This window comes from Xiphophorus couchianus, chromosome 22 (genome assembly GCF_001444195.1).
Source record: "Xiphophorus couchianus chromosome 22, X_couchianus-1.0, whole genome shotgun sequence".
NCBI classification, from domain to species: Eukaryota; Metazoa; Chordata; class Actinopteri; order Cyprinodontiformes; family Poeciliidae; genus Xiphophorus; species Xiphophorus couchianus.
The window spans coordinates 14,092,883-14,116,663 of record NC_040249.1 but is presented as its reverse complement, the minus strand read 5'-3'; the positions used below and the strand labels follow the sequence as shown (position 1 = coordinate 14,116,663).

Below are 23,781 nucleotides of genomic sequence, written 5' to 3'. Positions count from 1 at the left end.
GGAACGTCTATGCAGTAGAGCGAGGACTGTCTCTGGCCCAATGACCTCACACCTTTGAATCTTTGTGTTCAACATCCAACATGCAGCAGCTGTGCAGTGAACATTAAAATCTAACTTAAAAAAGGAAATAAGCTTTATTTATTATCCTTTATTCTTATTTATTTACCTAACAAACATTCTTCTATTAAACTGCATTCCTTATGAGCTCCTCTAAATATATATTTTTTCTTTTTAGCCAAGAGCCTGGATATATGAAATACATAGATTTTTACATCACTAAACTCTGGCTTGAATATACTTGAAGAACGGTTGAAGAAATTCACGTTTCTTCCAGAGGGCAGAACTGTAGAAATGTTGCCTGATCCCTTGAGAAAAGTTCCCTTGGTGCTTTATTCCTCCTTTCTATACGGATTTTATTTCAAGTTATCATCTTTGTGTGCATTTCTATGGCACCGTATTTGAAAGGAGTGCAACCGAGACTTAGCAGACATCACCCTGATTTACCACCCAGGCAAATGTCTGAAAGAGAGCCTGGAAGAGGTCAGGGAGATATCGAACAACCTTCTGCTCAAACAGGAGGCTAAATATGTCAAATGTGTGCTGTGTGCAAATTGCACCTCGCCCCTTTTGCCTTTATTAAAATTTAAATTGCAAATAATTGGCTGAGAGACTAGTTACCTTTCACTCGATCCACTCACTTATCCCCCACTCTTCCTAAGTGGAGGATAAGGAGTAAAGTATCTTTTGTATAGCTGTGTCCAATTGGCTCCTTACAGTGTTGGAAAGCAAATGGCATTTCAGCACCAAAGCAATTCTCCTCTATAAATAATATCAACTCCACCCGGTGGCCGTTTTTTATTCTCAAAAAGTATAAAAGCTTTCATCACAACAACTGAAGACTTTCATGGCAGTGGAACTATTATGGGAGATCTCTTTTGCTTACCAGCATGCACTTGATAATGACTGCGCTGTGAATAACTTACAAGTATGAAATCTGAGAAAATCTGAGCATACCGTTCTGTCTGCAGTAGCAATGGTATCATACGCAAACTGCTCCATTATTCATCATTTTATCTGGTACTTATTAGATTAAAAATGTATATCTTCTTCAAAATTCATTCAGCTTCTGTGCAGTGCCATTCTCGTTTTGAATGGCCTAAGACGTGTCGCGTAACGGCTTTAATGCATTTGTGATTAAAATATTCAAATTAGTCTGCAAGCTGCAGTTTTGATACCACAATTATGTAATCAAAGTGATTGCCTCAGGCAAATTAAAATAACCTTTTGTCACCCCACACATCGAGATTTTGATTAGGGCAATTAAATCTCGAGTGTTTTTCTAAGCATATACCGTCTCCTGATCTACACATCTATGCGTTACATACAAGGAGTCAGAAACATCTGCTGCTTGTTGTTGCTCCTTCTGCTCAATTGAGTTTCCAGTTTATTGTAAAGGATGTACCTTCCCTGGAATTACATGATTATAAACAGCCCGATGCAGTTCCTCCTATCTTTTTTTCCACCGGGTCTAAAACTGAATTTCTTTGGAGAGCAAGGAAAGAGGATTGCCTCCCTTAGAACATGAAACTTCTGACACATCAGATTTTTCTCCATTATATTAACTCAGCCCTTAAAAATGTCTTTACCAAATCAGGGTTTGCTGATACATTGTTCTGAGCTACATATCAGTATTAGTTTATGTAAACTCTGTATGTAGACCTATCTAAATGCAAAGTTTATATTTTTATCAAAGATGCACCAATCGATTTTTAGGCTAACCTCTAAAGATTGTTTTTTTTATAAAGCTTTATACTTTTTATAATCTTTATTCTTTTTAAGAACATATTTTCCTACTAGTTCTACTATTTTGTTATTATACAACTATATCTTATATAATTATTATTACAATAATTTAGAATATTATTGAAAACTTAGTTTATTTCAGTATTTAAATTTGCTAAGTGAAACACATTATATTGATTGTTAAACACAGACTGATATTTTTTAGTCTTTATTTCTCTAAAGTATGATGGATTTTTTTTCTTTCTTACAGTAAGTAAAACATTTAAGGATAAAATATTAACTCTTCATCTTAACATTGCAGAGTTTAGCAAATAGAAATAATTTAGGTAGTTCTAACTTACTAAGAAGAAGAAAGGTTTGGGATGATTTAACTTCAGACAGTGAGTAAAAAAAGGTGTATGTTTCTTTTTATTCGGTATATGTAAACTTATTTTTTCCAACCGCATTTATTTTTTTCTGGGGGTATTCTCTTTTTTGTTTGTTGTGATTATTTCTTAATAAATATAAGGATATTTTACAACCAAAGCAACATGTTAATATATTTCAATTTCTCTGATTAATTACCATTTTTCAAAAGCAGAAAAAAAAGCTACACAAACACTCATCTGTTGTGATTTAGCCATATAAACTAAAGACACCAGGGGTATGTTAAGCCAGAGTCTACTACAGGTTTGTAAAACTGGGGAATTTGTTGTAAATGTATCATTAGCTCAGATTATCTGGTGAACAGGGTTATGTTTTTCTGCAAAGTTGCCTGATGTTTAGGTCTAGAGTTTTATTTGAAGACCTCTTTTCTCATGTTGCCCTTTACCTGGAAAAGGAAGAAATTGTTACTAGGAACTCATGACCAACATGACAGCAAAGAAGCTTTCAAACATGAAAGGCAGAGAAAATATAGCTGAGCAGAAAGGGTTCCAAGCCCCCATGGAGACATACAGAAAGCTTGTCAGCTTTTATAAGAATCATCCCATTGTTGTGATGACTCACAAGCAGCTTTTTGAGAATTAGGAAATTAATAATCTTTACAGACAAATTATTATAATTCCTTATGAGCATCTTTTTGTCAGTTTGTCATTAACAGACATTAGAAATGTATTGATCTAAAAGGAAATTACAATATATGAACATAAGCCCTAAAATCTGATAAAGCCCCAAAATCTGATAAACCACAGATTATCCAAATAATCTGTGGTTCATTTGACATTAAATCAAGCCACAGATATGATTAAATTGATCATTTAATGCCAGATTAAATCATATTAATCTGACATCAAATCATTAAAATCTAAATTGTGACTACTTAGCCAAAATCTTGATTTTGGCTAAATATCCAAAATCTATTTAGGAACATTTTCTAGTCTAATTAATGATCATGTAGATGAAAATCAACTGGCATTCATGTTCATGTTTTTGGGTATAATCTTGAAGTTTATTGCAGATATTTAATTTGAGTGTCTGATGGTTTCATGTATGATTTAAAAGAATCATAACAATTTACAGAGGATATTTTCTTCATACATTTTTCTTCCAAATCAACTGATTTCCTGCAAGAGTCTTTTTATTCACAAGTGCAAATAAAAAGACTCCATTTCCATTATCAAACTTTTAGTGCTGTACAAAATTCCAAATTTACAATTGACAGCATGTTACTAGGAACTTGTAGAATTTGATGTGACAGTCTGATTCAAAACAAAGCATTACTCTGAGGTGAAAGAAAAAACAAAAACTGTTACAATATAAAATCTGAAATGTATGTATCTGAGACAGTACATTGTCAGCTTACAGCTACAAAAGCTTTTTCTGACATATCTATCAGCTTTATGCATCTAGAGAATAAAATTTTCTTTCAGCCTATCTTGCAAAAATATAATAGCATTTGAAAATTGCAATTTTCAACTATTTGCACAAATTCAGAACTGGGTCTGGGTGCAGACTTTTAGTGAGTCATTCTAACATGATAATGCTTTGATCTCTTCTATACCATTGCAGCAGTGCTTGTATGTTTATGGTCACTGGTCCACCTGAGTCTCAAGACTTTAGCAGCCAGGAACAGTGTTTCTTCTGATTTTGGGCGGTATCTAATAACATCCATCTTTCCATCAACTCTGACCAGCTGTGCTGAAGAAAAGCCTCCCTGCCTCCCTCCACTGATGTGGAGAGTCTTTCATCTGACCAGAGTCTCTTCATCCTTTACAGTATCTGCCAACTCATGTCTTTTCCATGGCTCATAGAGGATTCCAAAGCATATCTTGTTTATGCTTTCTTTCTGCAGTGTTGTCATTCTTGTCACAAAGGCCAGGTTTGTGGAGTTCACAACTACTACGATTCTCCAATGTGAGTTGCAGATGATGGGAAACTGCATTTCTGTCAGCTATGGATCTCCATTCTCCCTGAGTTAACATGGGCCTCTTTACTGCTGATCCTCTTTATGCTTTCCTTTCATTTTTACTGGACAGTTGTGCTTTTATAGGTTTACACTTGTACCCTACTTTCTCCATTTCGTAATTGCTGCTCGAACCAAGCTGTGTGGCATATATAAAGCTTGAAAATGTATATTTATATTCTATATTATAAACCTGCTTTAAACTTTTGCATAACTTTATCCCTCCCCTATTTATTTCTTGCATCCACAGAAAATATGGATGTATTCATTTATTCAAAGATTAAATTACCAACAACTTAAGTTTTTTTTTTTTTTTTTTTTTTTTTTACTAATTAGCTGACTTTTCAGGGTAAGTGGTTAAACTGAATTTTATTTAGGCATGTCAGAATAAAGGGAAAGAATATATATTCGGTAACACTTTATTTGACGGGTTGTGAATGACACTGTAATACTTTTATAACAAATTTATGTCAGATCATGATTTCTTGGTTAATGTCAAGTTGTCATAACGAAGACATTTTGGAAAATGTCAACTTTGTATTAAAAGTGTCATGATTTACCAAATGACACTTTATGGCAACAGTCATAAATATTCATGAAGACTTACTCATGTTCATGACAGGTGTAATGTCTTGTTTATGACGGTGGCATGACAGTCTTATTCACAACCCGTCAAATAAAGTGTTACCATATATTCTTACCCCAGTGTTAGTCTATCATGTTAGTCCTAGTAAGGATTAAGGTTTAGTGACAACAGGTGAAAAGCTCAACTGGTGTGAATATTTTTGCAAGGCATAATGATTGAAGGTATTGTTTCGCATACTGTCTTACAAAGACCCTTGCCAAAAATTGCTGCTTTTTTTAAATGCTGCTCACATTTTCTGATCTCTTTTGCTTGAAAATATCTACAAGTCCAGAACAAAGTTGGCTGACATTTGCGCTCTCACTTGCCATCCGTCTGGAACATCTTTGCAGCATTTCAACTCTAGAGCTGTATTTCATGTGTGAAAATGGCCTTCATGTCGGTGTTCAATGTTCACAGTTCCTCCACTCTATATTTTGAAAAAAAAAGTATGACTTGCTGAATTTCAGCCACAGTTTGGTGTAGAAAATAAAGATCTTTGAACCTATTCACCCATGATAGAAACCTATATCTATAGTTAATGTGTCATCTGCTCTTGAGGTAAGTTAGGTACCTTTACTGTATTTTAGACTGTTTTAGAAACTATCTGGAACTTGTGAACAAAACCCCATGCAATTTAAGAATTGCATTTAAAGTGACAACTTTAAAGACAATTTATTCAATTTAAAAGAACCAAACTTCCTTGTGTCGGTTGTCAAAGTCTATTAAAAAAAAAACATCTGTGCCTTTTCTGGTACATCTTATCAGTATTTTCTATTGTTGTCTCTTGCTGTAACAAAAACCAGCACAGATGGCAAAGACAATGAGCTGCCATATACAGATGAAACCAGATATGTACATTTAAAAAAAAAATTCTCACTGATAATAGATCAGACTAAATATTATTTGACAGCATTACTAAAATTATTTATGTCTCATACATTTGAAAATAATAGGCAAGATAAATTTTTTTTAGTTAGTTTTATTATCATTCAAAGTTGGCAAATTCTAACATTACTGCATGGTGAAGTAATTTTGAAACGTCCAGATGAAGATATGGCTTTGATAAGCTTCTGTTACTCATTCTTGTAAGTTTTTTTTCTCTTTTAAAACACTCTTGTGAAATTGATCTCCAGGCACAAACTGCTTCCCTGTGACCTTTAAAGGGACAAATTGCAGCTGTAGTGAGAAACTTGTGAAAGAGCCCAAAACTCTTGAAGTGAAAAACAGAAGTCTTTAAAACAATTATTTCAGTCGTTTTTGGCTTTTAACTAATATAAATTCTTTTAGTAATCCTAACTGACCTAAAACAATAAATATTAAGATGACTTTATGTCAGACAGTGATAGAACATTATTTCTTTTGTATTTTTATACATTGTATCCGATTTCAACTGTATCTTTGAATTTAAAAAGAAAGCTCAATTTGTTAATCATCAAAATTATTCATATTACGTATTTTGTGTTGTAAAGAATCCTTTTTGTGTCTTAGTAGGCACAGTCTTTTCGAACAATTCTCAGCTTTGATGGCAGAATGTAAATATTTCATTTATAGAAGCCATTTTCTGAAGGAGCAAAATAAATCCTACAGTGCTGCTGCTCAAAAAGCATTATTAATTTATAGGTCTGAAACCCTACCAATGCTTCCACTGTCTTATCTTATACCTTTTTTTAGAATTGTGCATGTCGTAAGAGCACTTTATAAAGTCCCAGTCTAGATATCACTTCAGATGTTAGATCATTCTTTCTGTTCTTGCTGAAAGAAGAAGTGCGGGGGAAAGAAAACAGAAAAGGAAAGGAGACAAACTATTATATAAATTCTCGGTATTTCTTTGGCTGTCATACTGCTAATGACCTGCTTCCTGCTGTTATAATTCAGAGAATGTATATTCACCTATGCAAAAAAAAACAAAAAACATCAAAACAGTGTGCCCCTGTTGTAATTAGTAAGATGGAGAAAGCTTTAATAGGATTTGTATTTTTCTCAACTATTATCAGAAGATTTTTACTTTCATTCCCTTTGGCTGGACACATTTGTTTTCACCATCCACTCAGATCTGGGTTTGTTGATAGTTTATTTATCTCATTCTTTTTTTTTCCCCCAGCATTGTTCTGTGAGCCAGTGCAGAAAGCGGCAACTAAAACGATGTCTCTGCTTACAACAGTGATGCCGAGAACTGGTTCTGCGAGTGCCCGCCACTCCACACAGGTCGACTGTGCCAGCTCAGCGCCTGCGAGCGCGGACCCTGCAGCCACGGAGCGACATGTATCCCAAAGTCACAGCTGGAGGCCGTTTGTTTATGCCCCTCTGGACGACAGGGGCTGCTCTGCAACCAAAGTAGGTGATAAACACGGAATGGGTTGTCTCAGAACATTGCAAAGTGGTTAAAGCAGATACAAATTCATTAAGAGTTGGCTCTGCAAACAGTTGGTGGATGAAAGCCTTGAGCAGTTGGTATAATCAGAGTCTGTTGTTGAATAAAAAGGATTAATGAAACTGAATTGAGCTGAGCAGGCAGAAACGTCCTCCTTCAGCAGAGGAGTCAGATAATCAAACTCATGGCTGCTTTGCTGAATATTTTAAAAGACTATTTAAAGTTTATAAGATCTATTTCCTCTAACTGGATCTCCAGTGAAAGGCATTATTTCTCTGTGCATGTACTTGTATCTGACTGACACCAGCTATATAGAGCTTGCAAACATGATTATAAAGTTGTGCTGCAGTAATATTATGCAGGCATTTAAAAGCTGATAAATGACTGCCGCGTTAACTTTTTACACTTTTTGTATTTCATATGCTGTTTTATAATCCTTTACCTAGCCCCAAAGCAGTGCCATTAAAAAAACTGTGGGCTTCACAGGTCGTGACACGCAGAAACAAAAGGTTTTGCTTGACTAGACTGACTGTAGCAGCAGCAGGGTGCTTGGCATATAAGTCGCTCAGCCATGCCGCAGCCTCCGTCAGAATCCCAGCACCCACTTGCCAAACAGAGAAACCTAACCTTCTATTTTCACACTAAGTACATGGCTGACATTTGAATTTTAATCCTGAAACATCAGATTAGATCAAAGTCAAAAAGTGATCACTCCCCCTGCCTCCTGGGGCTTTTTTGTTCTTGGAACTTTGCACTACTTTTTGTGTGGTGCCTTTGCAAAATAGCAACAGTAATTACATGGGAGCCTAGCTGTCTTTTTTTTCTTCTCTCCTGTTGGAGAAGAGAGCTTATGCTGTTCATCTGCCAGGACATTTGAAACGGCTGCAAGTCTTTCCTTTGCAAGTAGTATTTTTATTGTTTTGTTCTTATATCCAGCCATTAGTTACACATTTCACAAGGAACTACAAAGGAGCAAGAGAGGAAAATGAGAGATAAGGAATTGAAGGTGGAATGCCTCGAAAGCATAAATCATCAGACATTTGAAAAATATTCAGTATCAGAATTCCGAGTTCTATTTGTACTCTGTATTAAATGTACACATATCTTAATATTGAGTCCTCTACAAAAGTATTTAAACTCTTATTCATTGTTTTTAATTGGAATTGAAAAAAGTTCAGATTTTTCGCCGATAAATCTAAAAATTGTTGTGTGCATTGTATTCAGTCCCTTTTACTCTGACACTCCTAAACAAAATTAAAAAAAAAATATGGCACAACTTGCCAATCTACCAAGACATGCACATCCACTGAAACTGACCAGCCAGGCAGGGAGAGGACTGACCTTTGAGGCAGCCAAGAGAATAATGGCAACTTACGAGGATCTGCAGAAATTCACTTCTCATGTGGGGAGAATTATCAGCCATTCACACAACATATCTGATCTCAATGGAAGAGTGATAAAAAGAAAGTCATTTGAAAGAAACCCATGAGAAGTCCAGTAGGTAGTTTGCCATAAGCCATGCAGAGAACACAGCATACAAGAAGTTGAGCAGGTTGTCTGGGTAGATTGGCAATTGAATCTTTTGGCCAACAAAAGAAGTGGGAAACTAGTGCTACAGGCCACTCTGAACACATTCTCCTCCTATGAGACATTGTAGTGGCCACATTATCAGTGGAGAGGCTTGAACTCTCCATGTTGGTCTATTATATAAAATCCCACTTAACGACACAGGAGTTTGCTCTTGCAATGTGAAATTCAAGGGATATCATTACTTTTGCCGTACACTATATATTAAAAGTTTTCACAGTTTTACATCACTAAAACTGAATATTTGTCTGGTTTGCTACTTACAAGCCAAAACGTTAATCTGTTTTCAATATCAAATGTTTCCAGTAGGGCAGAAATAGATCAACAAAGCCGGAAAAAGTAAATGCAAGTAAATAATCTTCAAGATTTCATATAATTAAACAAACACACCCACACTCACACAACAATCAATTAACTGTTAGATAGCGAAAACATTCTTTAATGTTATGGCACACAATTTATTACGAAAATATTATCTTGTTAAAATGCTTTGTTTAGTTACATATTTTGTTGATTTCGGATCTGCTAAAACAAAAGGAACTCAAAAAACAAGTCTAATATCAAATATCAACTCCTTGTTACTTTTAGCACAGTAAAAAACCTTTGTTCTTAATCTTAAAATTCACCACTGCTTATTTTAAAATGGAAAAGTTTTATCTTGTCTTCTCTAATGTAGTTCAAAAAGAAGTTTAAGATCTGATTGAGACAGTTCTTTTGTATTAGCATGATTCCTTTGGTCACTTTCACTCAGATTTAACTGATATTTAGAGTAATTTGTTCTTTCTATCAGTGCAGTTTCATGTACCTTAAGTGACTTCAAAATCTAAAAATTAAGTGTTTTAGTGGTTGAGCTTTGCATTGGATGAGACATTCTTTTTTTAACAGGTGTGTTTCTGTCTCTTCAGACTTTATGAGCTCAGTTAATTTTCTTCTCTTCGCAGTTCTAATGTTCAATTTTCTTTTGTATAATGTAGATTTTATAATTAAATCACAGATAATGTCGATAATATGAATCCTGACTGTTGAATCACAATCCAGAACATCATAAGTAGAGTTTTACTTCATGTTTTTCTTGGTGGAAGTGCAGATTTGCCTGGGAGTCGTGCTGCTCTTGCAGATCTTTTCTGGATTTTCATTTTACTTGAACTGCCTTTTCGTCATGATATTTCAAAGAATTGCGAATTGTTGCCCAAAGCACTTTGATATATTTTTATAACCTTATTTGTACCCCTTTGATAGCTTCATTTTCAGATTCTCCATCAGTTATTTCAAGGAGTCGATGTTTGCTTGGTGTTGCCACAGAAGGGATTTATCACCTCTGGAGTTATTATAAGCTGATAATTCTGAATTATTACTTCTTCCCTTGAAGGAGTTCAAGTCAATTCAGGTCTGTCATGTTCTGAATCATGCCCACAACATTAAATACAACTGCTGTGCATTAGCATTGAACAATGCTAATATGTTATGGTAATTTTGCTGCAGGGGGTAGCAGTGCTTCACCTCTTTTACCTCTTAGATCAACAAATTATGTATTCTGCCCAAGGGTGGCTAAGCTTGTTTATTTTGTACACTACATTAAGAAACGCTCCAGTTTGGTTAAAGTTTTGGAACCATCAGCACCTCAGATTAGTATTGATTTATTGTGTTTTTTTTAGCCTTTTATTATATAAAAATAGTTTTTTATTCAGGGTTGTCTTTAGAGATCATGAGTAGCCTTAGCTTCTTTGTGGGTGAAAAGAAAAAAAAGAAGCACATTGTGTGTAAGCAGTTTTATGTCAGAACTAATTTCACAATCTTGAGCTTCATGTCATTTTGTTTTACTTCTGCGGCTTCTTCCCGTTTAGACTATTTAACACAAATGCACAGCAAAGTAGAAATAATATTTAATAAGGTCTGACTGGATGTAGCAGTTTACTTCTGCTGTCCAAAAGTTACATCTTTTTCATTTTGTGATGCATCCTAATTCCTTCCAAATGCATGCAAAGTAAAGAGTCAGAGGCCATACCTCTTGAACTTTTTCATACTTTGAAATTTGTGATTGTATCATGACAGTGCATAGCTTTAATGTGATAGTTTGTGAAATCCTAAGTATTTTTTTATGTTTACATGTATATTTTGTAATTTTTCACCAATAAAAAATTGTATTTCACCTCCTTCAGTCTGACACTGCCAAATAAAATTCAGTTGTATTGCCTTCAGTAATCCCCTGATTAATAAACAAAGTCCATTCAGTTTCATTTAATCTTAATGTAAATTCAATTGTTCTGTGAAAGCCTTAGACATTTGTTAGACAACATTAGTAAACAAACAGCAACATAGAGACCAGGAAGCCAAGGAGAAATTAACCAAACATCTCATAGAGGACAATTACGTCTATCATCCGATAAAAGAAAGATTATGGCACAACTACAAATCTGTCAGGACATAGTAATCCACCTAAACTGATAATCATGTAATGATCACAGTAGATTCAGAGGAACTGCAGAGATCAACAGCTCAGGTGGAAGAATCTGTCAACAGGAAAATTCATAGTTGTAATTTTTCACAAATTACAACCAGCCTCATAAATTTGTACTATCCTTTAGCTAATTTGTATTAAAGGATAATACTATCCTTTAATTAAAGGATAGTACAAATTTACCCTTTGAGAAAAAATGGGACAATTGTTGACATGGTGAAAGAACCCCATCAAATATTTTATTTGCTACAACTTATGTAGGGGACACAGCAAACATGTTGGAGAAATTGCTCTGGTCACATTGAGACTATGATTCAGCTTACAGGCCTAAATTCAAAACTCTAATTGTGGAGAAAAACACTGAACATCCCATGAAACATAGTAGAGGCAGCATCATGCTCTGGTTCTGCTTTTCTTCAGTAGGGATAGGAAAATCTCTGAGTTCATAGGAAGATGGATGTTGCTAAATACAGTGCAGTCCTAAAAAAACAGTGAGATGCTCCAAAAGACTTAAAAAATGACCAGTGTTATGTACCTGAAACCTGTTATTTTTTTAAATCCACTGAAGATAGAGGATTTAAATTATTTAAATTTAAATTGTGTGAACAAATCAAACAAGATCAAGATTTTAAAATAATTTTGAACACTGCACCATGATAAGGAATTTCAACTATTAGTAGTTTAGGAGGAGCTGTTTTGCTTTGTCATTTACATAAGCTACAAGCACATCAATCATTTTACATTAGAAAAGCAATTACATTTAAATGCTGTCACCTTAAAACCAAAATCAGGTCTGATTAGAAATTCATATTGGGCTGTATAATTGCAAGGAAAAAAACAGTTTATTTAGCTAATTTTAGGGTGTTGATGTTGTGTTATTATTCTGATGTCATGAGTGGAAAGAACTTAATGGCAGAGATATAAATCAGCATATGTGTATGATCTAATTAAACACAGCCCAGTTTGCAGATAAAGTAGCGCAATGACAATTCACTGAGGCAGACAATAACCGGAGCATTTGCAGCTTTATTAATAATTTAGTAGCCAAACTGAGCCGAGGGCAGTCGCAGAGGGTGCTCTGAAGCACTCTTAGCCATCGCCCGAAGCTGCAGAAGAACATGCAAGGAGCTTCCGCACAAAGAAGACGGAACAGTTTTTTTTTTTTTAGTCTGGGTCCTCAATGATGTAAAGAAAATTGATGAACAAAAATCTAAACATGGCAGTGTGTTATTTTGATTGAGCGTGGGCAAATTTACACTGAGTCCCATGTGTAAAATCAAGTAGATGGGTGTGATCAGATAAAAGGCAGAGGGGAACATTACTGAATCAACCATGCATTCTGAATGTGTAAATTGAAGATTGTAATTGAAAATCGTCTGGATTATTGTGCTACCCTTGTGAACGTTGCATTTAAAGTAAAGCCTGTATGCCAGAATCTCTTCTAAACAGCTACTGATGAAAATAGAATAGGAGTGAGGAGGTGGTAGTATTTGAAAACAGGTCATCATCTAATAGCATCAGAAAAGAAAATTCATGTTTCTTTAAGCCAGGGTCTGTAATATGGTGCAATAGTGCCATCTTTTGGTAAACCAGGAAGCAGATTATGAATCAGACCTCTTGCTAGATTACTACTCGAGCAGAGAAGACCTCACAACTGCTGGTGAGATTTTTTTCTTCTCCCCCTCTCTTCTTTTCAGCCATCAATATAACTCGTGCCAGATTCAGTGGAACTGATGAGTTTGGCTACACATCGTTTGTGGCCTACACCTCCATCCCCAGCCTCAGTTTCTTCTACGAGTTCAAGTTGAGGTTCACACTCGCAAATAATTCATCTGCTGTCAGAGACAACCTGATTCTGTTTGCTGGACAAAAGGGACAAGGTGAGCTGAACCCCGTCACCCACAGAGGTGATTAAAAGGAATCAAGCCAGCAAGTGAAGATAGAAAACTGATCCGTTTTTAGGCTATATAAGCCATTTTGGTCATCTCCAGTGTATGGTAATGTACTAAGTAAGGGACTTTCCTTCTCCTCTCCTCTAAACAAAGACACGTCCCACCTAAGGGCTTTTTTTCCTGATGTTGATAATCATTTTCACATTCCAAAAATCACAGGATTTCCAGCTGATGTTTTATTGTTTCTGACTTGCGTGCTGCAAAGTTGTTGCGGCTCGCATAAACCGAACATGTAAACCAATCATCCTGAAAGTTTCAAAATTAATAACTTCAGACACGCTTTGAGGCGAGAGGCTGTTGGCAGCTCTCACAATAAATTAGTATTTTTTCCTCTATGGGGTCAAATTTGCTTGCAGTTAACTGCTGCACCGTTGTCAGCAGCATATTTCATCTAAAATAAAAAAGAGGGATAAAAAAAATGATATCTTACAGACCTCTGCACTTGTTTTCTCTTGGGAGATCAGTTCATCAAGGTGGAGGCAAAACAATACAAAAGCAATGCGGATAATGAAACACTTGTGAAGAGAGTGTGCTGTGACTGTATGCTTGGAACAAAGGCACAACATAAGAATAGATTAAATGTGAACATTTCACAGGATTACTGCTCTAATGAAGTGCCATCTCTTGTCAACATCATCAAGGAATGTGGTAGCACTAATTATTTGATGTGGGCTCAAGTAGCACACACACTTTACAAAAGCAATAACGTGGAGCCAGTGCTTCCGTATTTATTGGCATCCATGCTGAAAGTTTTGGAAAAATCTAACTTCTAATGTGAATACATTATTTGGTAAGAAAAAAAAAACTATTAAGAAGTAATTATTTTTAATTAAATCAGCAGAGCCTTTTAAGTAGGAAAGATGTGTCTTAAGGCATAAAATGGCTACAAAAAAATTCTCTCAGAAAATGTCTGAGCAATAATTTACATTTAAAACAACTGGCACTGTGACAAACAAGACTGAACAAGGACCTAAATTCAGCACATATTTTTTTTCTGTCTGAAATTATAAGAAATACTTTCTTTCTAGGTTTTATACACATTTTTGCCATTACCAGTGATCATATGAAGAATGCAATATGTACTTATGTCTACGTTGGGATGTTTACTTTATATTTTCGATCATTACTAATGACCTCCATGTCCACATATTTTCAGGCAATGATGGGGATGACTTCCTTGTTTTAGGACTACGAAGCGGCAGAGTTGTTCACAGATTTAACCTCGGGTCAGGAATAGCAACCATAGTCAGCGATCGACTCAACTATTACATCAGCATCCACACCGTTATCTTTGGAAGGTCCAAAAGAACAGGGTGGCTGAAGGTAATTTAATGCTTTGTTACAGTTTTGTGTATTTGTTTAATTTTTACAGTGGTTTGTTCATTGTGCAACATTTGTTCATTGTCTGTCTTAGTAGAAGAGAATTTTCTTTTTAGCAAAAAACTCATTTGTAAAAGAATATGATAATTAAAAACAATAAAATAAAATATTTCAGGTCTCGTTATGTCGTTGGTTTACTTTTAATTAGTCTCACATCTCAAGTCTTCATCTGACTTAATTTTGAAACACAGACTAATACTAAAAATATTTCATCTTTAGTTTTCGTACCTCAATAATAACTTCCACTCCAATGAATGTAATATTTCATAGATGTTAAGTTTTGTGCATTCAGTGGTAATTTGGGGGGATTTTCAAGTTTCAGACTGAAAAATGTTCGATTCCAGTCCCCCGCCAGTTTCTCATGGCGTCTGTGGTCAAATATAAAGCATAATTAATAAAATTTAAAAACCTTACTATATGAATCCGTACTGTGAATGCTTAGCTCATTAACTTATTGCTTTTTGTTAAACTTGAAACATGACAAGAGTACATAAACTGAAATATGCTCATATACTCAAAATGATGTAGATGTATTTGTTATGCTGTTGTGTTTTCTTGTAAAGCATTCACTTTCGTTTCTGAGCAAGTGAATTCACTGTAGTAACCAGTGAAGCAGGATGTTTGCATCATCTGACTTTAGTGTAAAAATCTGCAGGCAGTGATTTTTATTTTTATTTTTGTCTAAAACAAGGTTTGAGAGCATTGGTGACTCAGTGCCCTATAAAAGCCTGTTTAGAGGCAAAAACCTGGGAGGGTGACTATTAAGTCATAATGTGGACACGGACTGAGCGATAAATCTGAGATTGCACAATTCGTCAGGTTCAGCAGATTGTGAAATTGTCCTCCTACTCCTGACGCCTACAGATGCGAGGCTCCAGCGTGAATATTGATGTTTCACTATACGTCTTCCTCAGGTTGATGGGCAGCAGAACAGAACAGGATATTCTCCTGGACCTCTGGTGGGCCTCAATGTTTTCAACCAGCTCTTTGTAGGTGGATATAATGAGTTCACCCCTGAACTGCTGCCACTTGGCTCCAGATTCCGTCAAGGCTTTCAAGGTAAGACTTCAATGGCTTTATTACAGCCCAAAAACTGCTATCTGCAGCGAGAGCACTGGGGCTTGGACTTTCTCCCAGGATCTTTGTCTTTGTGCAAGCAGAGGGAAGGTCTGTAATGAAAAGGGAATTACAGGCCGGAACAGAGCTTTGAGGTTGATTGTATCTGCACTCTGTAATTGCTTCACACCCTGTACAGTGTGTTGTGTGTAAATTCATTCCACTACTGATAAGTCACTTGAACAAGGGCACTATCCAAATAATCTTTTGTCAACACCAGCGTCATTTATGCTCTCTCCCTGGTGACCCTCTGTGAGAACTGATTTTGGAGGGTATTCATTTTGCCTACTAATGTGAAGTGCTGTGCAGCAAAAAATGCCACCACTGTAATGATGACAACTGCTATGAATAGCACCATAACCCTATTTGGCAATCTCTGCACCACAGCAATGAAGCTTGTCATTATAAAAAAGTCACGGCTGATCAATTTGAGTGGAACAAAAGCTTTTTAGTCATAAGGGACCAGAGTGCTTTGTATGTTTTATTCTTTATCATCTAGAATTTATTTCTCTGTTCTCCAGACAAAGCAAAAATCAAGTCAACCAAAGTAAGACATTGTTCTTTTCCTGCTGTGTTAACTGTCACTATTGCCTGCTGGAAAGCGCTACCTGAGCAGGGCCACACCGGTGGAACCGTAACCTTTCTACTCAGGATGTAATGAGAACTCATGAGCGTCTAATCAGATCTGTGTGACCTTCCTCGAGCTCTAATCATGATGGCTGGCAATGAACACACTGATAATGCACTTCAGTCCCGGTTATCAACAGATCCACACTCCCCTGCTGGAAAAGTGAAAGAGCAGGCTGTGTGGCTGCCGCAGCAGGGGATAGACAGTTGCTCTGTTTAGACTGCTGATCAAATAAACAAAAACAGAAATGATTGCCCTCACATTTCTATTGCTGATTCAAAATACAGTCACTTGCAAAAGTATTTGTATTGCTTGAAACTTTTCACATTTTGTCACACTGCAACTACAAAAAATGAATTTTTGCAGTTGATGGAAAAAGATATATATAGTCAAAAATGTTTGGTAACACTTTATTTGACGGGTTGTGAATAAGACTGTCATGACACCGTCATAAACATGACATAACTTTAAAAAGTATGTAGCTTTATAGCTAAAGTTTAATCATTAATACTTTTATAATAAATTTATATCAGATCATGATTTCTTGGTTAATGGCAAGTTGTCAGAACAAAGACATTTTGAATAATGTCAACTTTGTATTAAAAGTGTCATGATTTACCGAATGACACTTTATGACAACAGTCATAAATATTCATGAAGACTTACTCCTGTTCATGACAGGTGTTATGTCATGTTTATGACGGTGTCATGACGGTCTTATTCACAACCCATCAAATAAAGTGTTACCAAATGTTTCCAAAGAAATATAAAAATCATGCCATGCATTTTTCTTCATCCCCCATGGGCATTGAAAAGTAGAACCACTTTTCATTGCAATTGCAACTGCACATCTTTCGGATAGTGTCACATCTAGAGATTAAAAATGTTTGCGCATTTACTTTATCTCCACACATCAACTCTAACCGGCTTCTATGGCCCCTCTAAAAGACATTCCCTCAGCATGAAACTGCCTCAAGTTTTAACATGAGGATAGTGTACTCACAGTGATCTAATGTTAGTTTTCCAGCATACATATATGGGCTCATCTAATTAGTGCACCTTCTCCCACATGTTTGCTGTGTCCCTTTTGTGGTTTGTGACAAACTGTAAATAGGACTTGGTTTGCTTATTTTCCAAAAATAGCTTTCTTCTTTCTTTTCCATTTCGTCTCCATTCCACGAATTATTAGACAAAAATGTTAAAATGATGCATCCTACACTTTCCACTTCACAATTATGCAATGATTAGTGTTGGTCTCCCACATAAAACATCAGTAGATTAAGTTAGGGAAATGTTCTGTTATGAATCTGGGTTATGTTGTGTCACAATGCAAATTATTTTCAGCCTTTGAATGAACATGCAGCATGCAACTGCTGAACCTAACTTTGAGTTTCTTGGTTGAACGAACAGGTAGGCAGCTAAATTGAGGCACACCGTCTTTTCTAATCTTCCTTGTTAATTTTCCATTTTGTTTTTTGATGTTGTGTGTTTTCATCACAACAACCACTTGAATCTGCCAAGCAGACAGCATCATGCCATGAATATTCATGAATGAGCATAACATTTCCCAGGCATCCTGTTTATGCCAATGACTAATGCAGCTGAGAGAAAAGAGTCTGCATGGGCAGATGACTGTGAGGGTCGAGTTCGGCCCTTTTTATTTATAGAAGGCCCTGAGTGCTGGAGGTGCAGGCCAAAACAAATATTTTCTTGCTAAAATTGAATTGTAATATCAAAAAGCAAACGTGGAGATGGATAAGCTTGATAACAGATGGAGAAGATTTCTTAGAGGACCGTCAAATTTAAAGGTAGACTTGTGGTGCAAGTGGGTGGATTTAACAACTACAAACATGGTAATATTTTTATTAATAATAATAAAACTACCCCCCCTTTTTCGATTGCATATAGTATTTTGCATGTATTTATTTTTGTCTCTTTATTTCAATATATTTTGTTTTACTTAATTTGATTATTTATTTTAACTTTTATGTGTGTTGTTATTATAGTAACATTATTTTTTCCCACAAACCTTGCCATTTTGGCTTCATTTTTGTTTATTAAATGATGCCATTGTGGAGTCTGTAGTTTTGTGCATACCAGATCATGTATGTTTAAGGTATTAACAACATATTTTTTTCTGTATCTGTTGATATACGTTTTTGTTTCGTGTATTAGTCACTTTTCCCATCTTCCCCCTTTTCCCTGAATCCTTGTTGGTGTAACAATTGACCTGTACGCCCACTGCAAGTGCTTTATACTGTTCCCATCTGTATTTGGATCACACTTTGAATCTTAACTTATGTCCACTTGCTTAAAATAAAAAAATGGCTTTCTGTATCTGTATTGGCTCCTTTCACAGGGTGCATTTTTGATGTTCAGTTTCGGACCAGGAGAGATGGGAAGTTTCAAGTGTTGGGGCAACCTGCAGGGCATCCAGCCTTTGGGCGTAGTGTGGGTCAATGTGGAGTCACCCCCTGTGTTCATGTTCACTGCAGGAATGCAGGGACGTGTGTGGACTCTGGTTCATCTGTCTAGTGAGTTAAAAAAAATTGGGATTCATTGGGTTATATTTTGTAGTGATTCCATTTTGTAATGACTAGATTTTAATTATACTGAACAAAAGTATAAATGCAACACTTTTGTTTTTGCTCCCATTTTCTCATGAGCTGAACTCAAACATCCAAGCGTTTTCTACATGCAAAATAAACCCATTCCTCTCAAATATTGTTCTCAGACTTGTCTCAGGAGGTCCTGTGCTTCTGTGGTTACGCGTGGTTTGTGGTTGCGAGCCCAGTTGGATGTGCTGCCAAATTTTCTAAAACGTTTTTGGAGATGGCTTATGCCAGGTCACAGGTACCCTGAAAACTTGTGACATCTGTGGCATTGTGCTGTGTGACAAAACTGCCCAATTTACAGCGGCCTTTTACTGTGACCAGCCTGAGGCACACCTGTGCAGTAATCATGCTGTGTAATCAGCATCTTGATAGGCCACATGGATTATCTCGGCATAGGAAAAGTGTTCATCATCACAGACCTAGACAGATTTGTGAACAGTATTTGAAAAAAACACATCTGTTGTGTCTATGAAAAAGGTCTGGATGTTTGACTTCAGCTCATGGCAAAATGGGAGCAAAAACAAAAGTGATGTGGTAATATTTCTATTCAGTGTTGTTGCAAAGGATATAAGTAAAGGGAATGGCAGAATTTACAGGTGTTACAATGTGCTTGACTGTTCCCATGTACAGCTGCCAATGCCCGCCCGGATGGAAAGGAACCCTCTGCACTGAGACCGTGTCTGTGTGTGATCCTGAACACCGTCCCCCTCCTCTCTGTGCCCACGGCTCCACCTGCATCCCTCTGCCGAATGGATATACCTGCCAGTGCCCCTTGGGGACTGCAGGACTCCACTGTGAGACAGGTTGCAACACAGAACCTGTCAATCCTTATTTAGTTGTTTTTTTCATAAAGCCTCCTGCAAAAGTATTTATAGCCCTTGTACTTTTCCACATTATGCTGCAACCAGAAATGGTAATATATTTTTAGTGGGACTTTATGTGAAAAAGCAACAAAAAGTTGTGCTTATTTGGAGAGTTTTTATAAGAAAAATTATCCATTTGTATTTTGATTCCTTTACACTGATGCAGCTAATTGCCTTCATAAGTCATGCATTTAATAAAAAGAGTTTCTCTCCTGAGCATTTAGGAAAAAAAGACATTTTTCTACCCTTACTAGTAGGCTTTGCAAAGTCGACATTGATCAGAGAAGCAGCCAACAAGCTGCTTACTCTGGAGGAGCTGCAGAGCTCCACGGTTCAGGTATAATCTGTCAACTCTACAGTCCTCAAATCTGGCTTTCATGAAAAAGGTCTGTGAAGAAAGACATTATCAAAAAAGGTTTTATTTATAGTTTGCCATGAGTTATGTTGGGGACACAGGAAACATGAGACAAATCAGTGCTACATGCGATGGAAAAATAACTCTGCACATCATCCTGAACACACAATTCACAGTAAAACGTTGTAGTGGCAGCATAATGCTGTGGGGATGTTTTTCTTCAGGAAAGCATGTTCAGAGTTATAGAGAAAAATACTGGATGGAAGTGTTTTTGAAGCTCATTCTCTTATTTTGTAAAGAAAATTGACCAAATTTCATATCAAAGAATGTGCAAGGCATCTCCCAAATGAGTAAGTGGTTGAAAAAGGCTTTTAACACCCAGTTGTTAAAAGCTGGGTGATTACAAATTCAGGGCAGAATTTCAGATTTTTATTTGCAAAAAAATATTTTGAGTTGATTTATCAAATCAGATTTCTGTAAAATATATTGATATTTGCAGATGTAATGTTACATAAATTTAAAAAGTGCAAGGGGTATGAGTATCTTTCAGGGAACTGCATGTTGTTTATAGTTTTATAAGGCAAATATCTTCTGTGGGTTAGTTTTTTTAATTTAACTTCTACCTTGTCTTTTCCATTTAGCTGTGAGGATCACTGATCCATTCTTCAGTACTAACCAGTCTTCATGGATGTCATTTCCTCCAATGAGTATTCGGCACAGGACTGTTGTTGAAATGCAGTTCCAGCCTTTGTCACCTGATGGCATCCTTGTCTATTCAGCACAGCATCTTGGTGCCAGAGCAGGTGATTACATTTAATCTATAGTGAAAGATCACCTTCTTCCTGCATTCTTCCTTCTTCCTTGTGCTATTTCAACTATTCAACTTTTCCCATTCAACTGCAGACATGGCTCAATATGTGCTCCTTAATTCTGCTCATTAAGTATGTTATAACTATGTCTTTTGGTATTGACATCCTTTATGGTTTATGAAATATTCAGCTTTTTCTGCTCATCTTGGGCCCAATTGATATTAAATTCTGCTAAGTACTTTGACGTACTTGCATCTAGAAACACTATCCAATCTTTAAACATTAAGCCTTCCAACTCTCCCTCCAACACCACCTCCAACCCTAATTCCAGCCCTCATTCCAACCCTGCATCCAACCCTCCTTCCAAACCTAACAATACCCCTCCCTCCGATCCTCTTTCAGATTCTAACCTTAACCCTCCTAACAACCCTATTCCCAACCCTCTCTCAAACTCTAACTCCAACTCTGGAGTTGGAGTTGGATACTCCAACTCTGCTTCCAACCCTACCAACCCAGCCCTAATTCAAGCCATATTTCTAATCCTAATTCCAACCTCCTTCCAACCATTGTTAATCATTGTGCTTCTGTATAACTAAAATAAAACAATAACAACAAAGTTCTCAACCAAGAAATTATCCTGCTCTTTTTAAGTCAACATTTGCAACATCTACATTCACAATAAGTGCCAAATGCTAAACATTTTTGTGCTTTACCAAGAAGAATTATACAATTTCGTTTGTCCACCACAAAAAAGAAATAATGATAGCTAACAATAGAAATGCATTTTTTTTTCAGGAGATTTCTTCTGTCTCTCCTTGACATCTGGGTTTGTCCAGTTGAGATACAATTTGGGTGATGGCACCCATGTTCTGCAGTCAATCCAGACAGTGGACCTTCATGGCAGGACATGGCATGTGGTGAAGGCTGGCCGAACTGGTCACCAAGGCTTCCTCAGCCTGGACAGCGAGGAGGTTAGAGAAAACAGGACTGAAGGGATGACTACACTTGATGTTGCAACTAACATATTTATCGGAGGCGTGTCCACTTTGAGTTTTGTCTGCCCTGAAGCAACTGAACATGAACCAATGAGCTTCACTGGTGGTCTGAGAGAACTTATAATCAATGGTCGAGAACTTGAGCTAACAGAGACAGGAGCTATTGGTGGAGCAAACATCGAGGACTGGGACGGCACAGCCTGTGGATACAAAGTGTGTCATAATGGAGGTCAATGTAAAGCTACAGGGGCTGACTCATTCATATGTACATGTCCATCATTGTGGACTGGATCTCTGTGCAACCAGTCTGTAAGCTGCGTAAACAACAACTGCAGACATGGCTCAATATGTGCTCCAGCTAATATGCTCTCCTACAGATGCATTTGTCTCTTAGGATGGGGAGGAACATATTGTGACACTAAAATGTCCACAGACATATTCAGGTTTGTTGGAAACTCTCACATTAAATACAAAGATCAGAGATTTAACACAAGAAACTTAAAATTCACACAGGTTTCGTTTAGTGTTTATGCCAGTTCAAGTGACGGTTTGATAGTGTGGCTAGGGATGGCCGAACAGGAAGATGATGACTACCTTGCAGTTGGACTTGAGGAAGGAAATCTGAAGATTGCAGTTAATCTTGGAGAAAGACTTACCCTTCCAATAACTTTAAAAAATCACAGTTTCTGCTGTAGAAAATGGCATAATGTGTCTTTAAATCTAAACCGTACTGTTATTCAAGTGTTTCTCAACAATGAGGAAATCCTGTTTGAAGATTTGGACCCATTTGAGAGATATGTAGCCTTAAACTCTGGGGGTGTGGCTTACTTTGGCGGGTTTGAATTTTACAAAAATGTATCAGTGGTCACTTCTGGGATATTTTCAAAGGGTTTTGAAGGAAATATCAGAAATGTGTTTTTGTTTGGAGATGGGAACCCAGTCCTTTTTCATAAAAACAGTGAAGGCTTTAATATTTTTGAAGGCACTGAATGATAGTAAAACTCTAACTTTGGACATTTACAAAACCTGGAGGAAAGACAACATGACTGTAAGGAGTTCTACAATTATTTGTTGAAGACAGTATATAGTTTTGTAGAGTAATAGTGACTTGACTGAGTTGCATTCAAACACAAAAAAATTGTGGATTAAACCATATATAAAAAGAATTTTAAGTTCTCTGTTTCACTTTATTTTTTTCTCCCAGTAAAAATTTTGTGTCTTTCCAGAGATTGGCCATTCATGCACTCACTGGCCATTTTATTATGTACACCTTGCTATTCATGGGTTGAACCACTTTTATAACATTAGAGCTGCCTTAAGTGGCATTAATTCAACAAGCTGTTAGAAACATTTCTGGGAGATTTTGGTCCATGTTGACATAATAGTATAACACAAAAGATTTCTAGAATGAACATTCAGGATGGAACTCCATTCCACCACATCCTAAATGCGACTAATGAGGTATTTGGAGTTCAGATAAATTCACTTTTAGAAACTATTTTAGATTATGTAAACTTTGTGGAAGCTTTGTGAAGCACTATCTTGTCAACAGTATTTATCAGGACTGGTCATGGTCTGTAAGATTATTCAAGCAGGCTGTTTGATTCTCAGTTGTCATAGAAAAATATCAACACAGTATTTACACAAGACAGGTTGGATCAATCAATGCTTTTGTGTTATTTCAAACTCTGGTCCTACTATCTGTGTTGCAGCTAAAACTGAGACTGACATCAAATTATTGTTCTGTTACTATCCAATTTTGGTGAGGTTGTTTGAATTGTCACCCGTTTCCTGTTCTTAGGCTAACATACCTGATGTGGTCTTCTGCATTTGTAGCCCAT

At 36.5% G+C, this 23,781-nt stretch overlaps 1 protein-coding gene across 3 annotated transcripts in view; it reads left to right on the top strand.

Moving 5' to 3' along the window:
• Nucleotides 1-23,106, top strand: part of eys (eyes shut homolog) — a 180,253-nt gene extending 157,147 nt beyond the window's left edge. For 2 of the 3 annotated variants that reach the window (XM_028007726.1, XM_028007728.1), the window contains 8 exons: nucleotides 6,973-7,145; nucleotides 12,925-13,107; nucleotides 14,336-14,502; nucleotides 15,474-15,618; nucleotides 18,663-18,837; nucleotides 19,549-19,721; nucleotides 20,778-20,939; nucleotides 21,741-23,106. In XM_028007726.1, coding sequence (XP_027863527.1) covers nucleotides 6,973-7,145; nucleotides 12,925-13,107; nucleotides 14,336-14,502; nucleotides 15,474-15,618; nucleotides 18,663-18,837; nucleotides 19,549-19,721; nucleotides 20,778-20,939; nucleotides 21,741-22,933 — 2,371 coding nt within the window. In that variant the 3' untranslated portion in view covers nucleotides 22,934-23,106. The remainder of the gene's footprint in view (nucleotides 1-6,972; nucleotides 7,146-12,924; nucleotides 13,108-14,335; nucleotides 14,503-15,473; nucleotides 15,619-18,662; nucleotides 18,838-19,548; nucleotides 19,722-20,777; nucleotides 20,940-21,740) is intronic. The other variant, XM_028007727.1, reaches the window with a different exon arrangement.
• The last annotated feature ends 675 nt before the right edge of the window (nucleotides 23,107-23,781 follow it).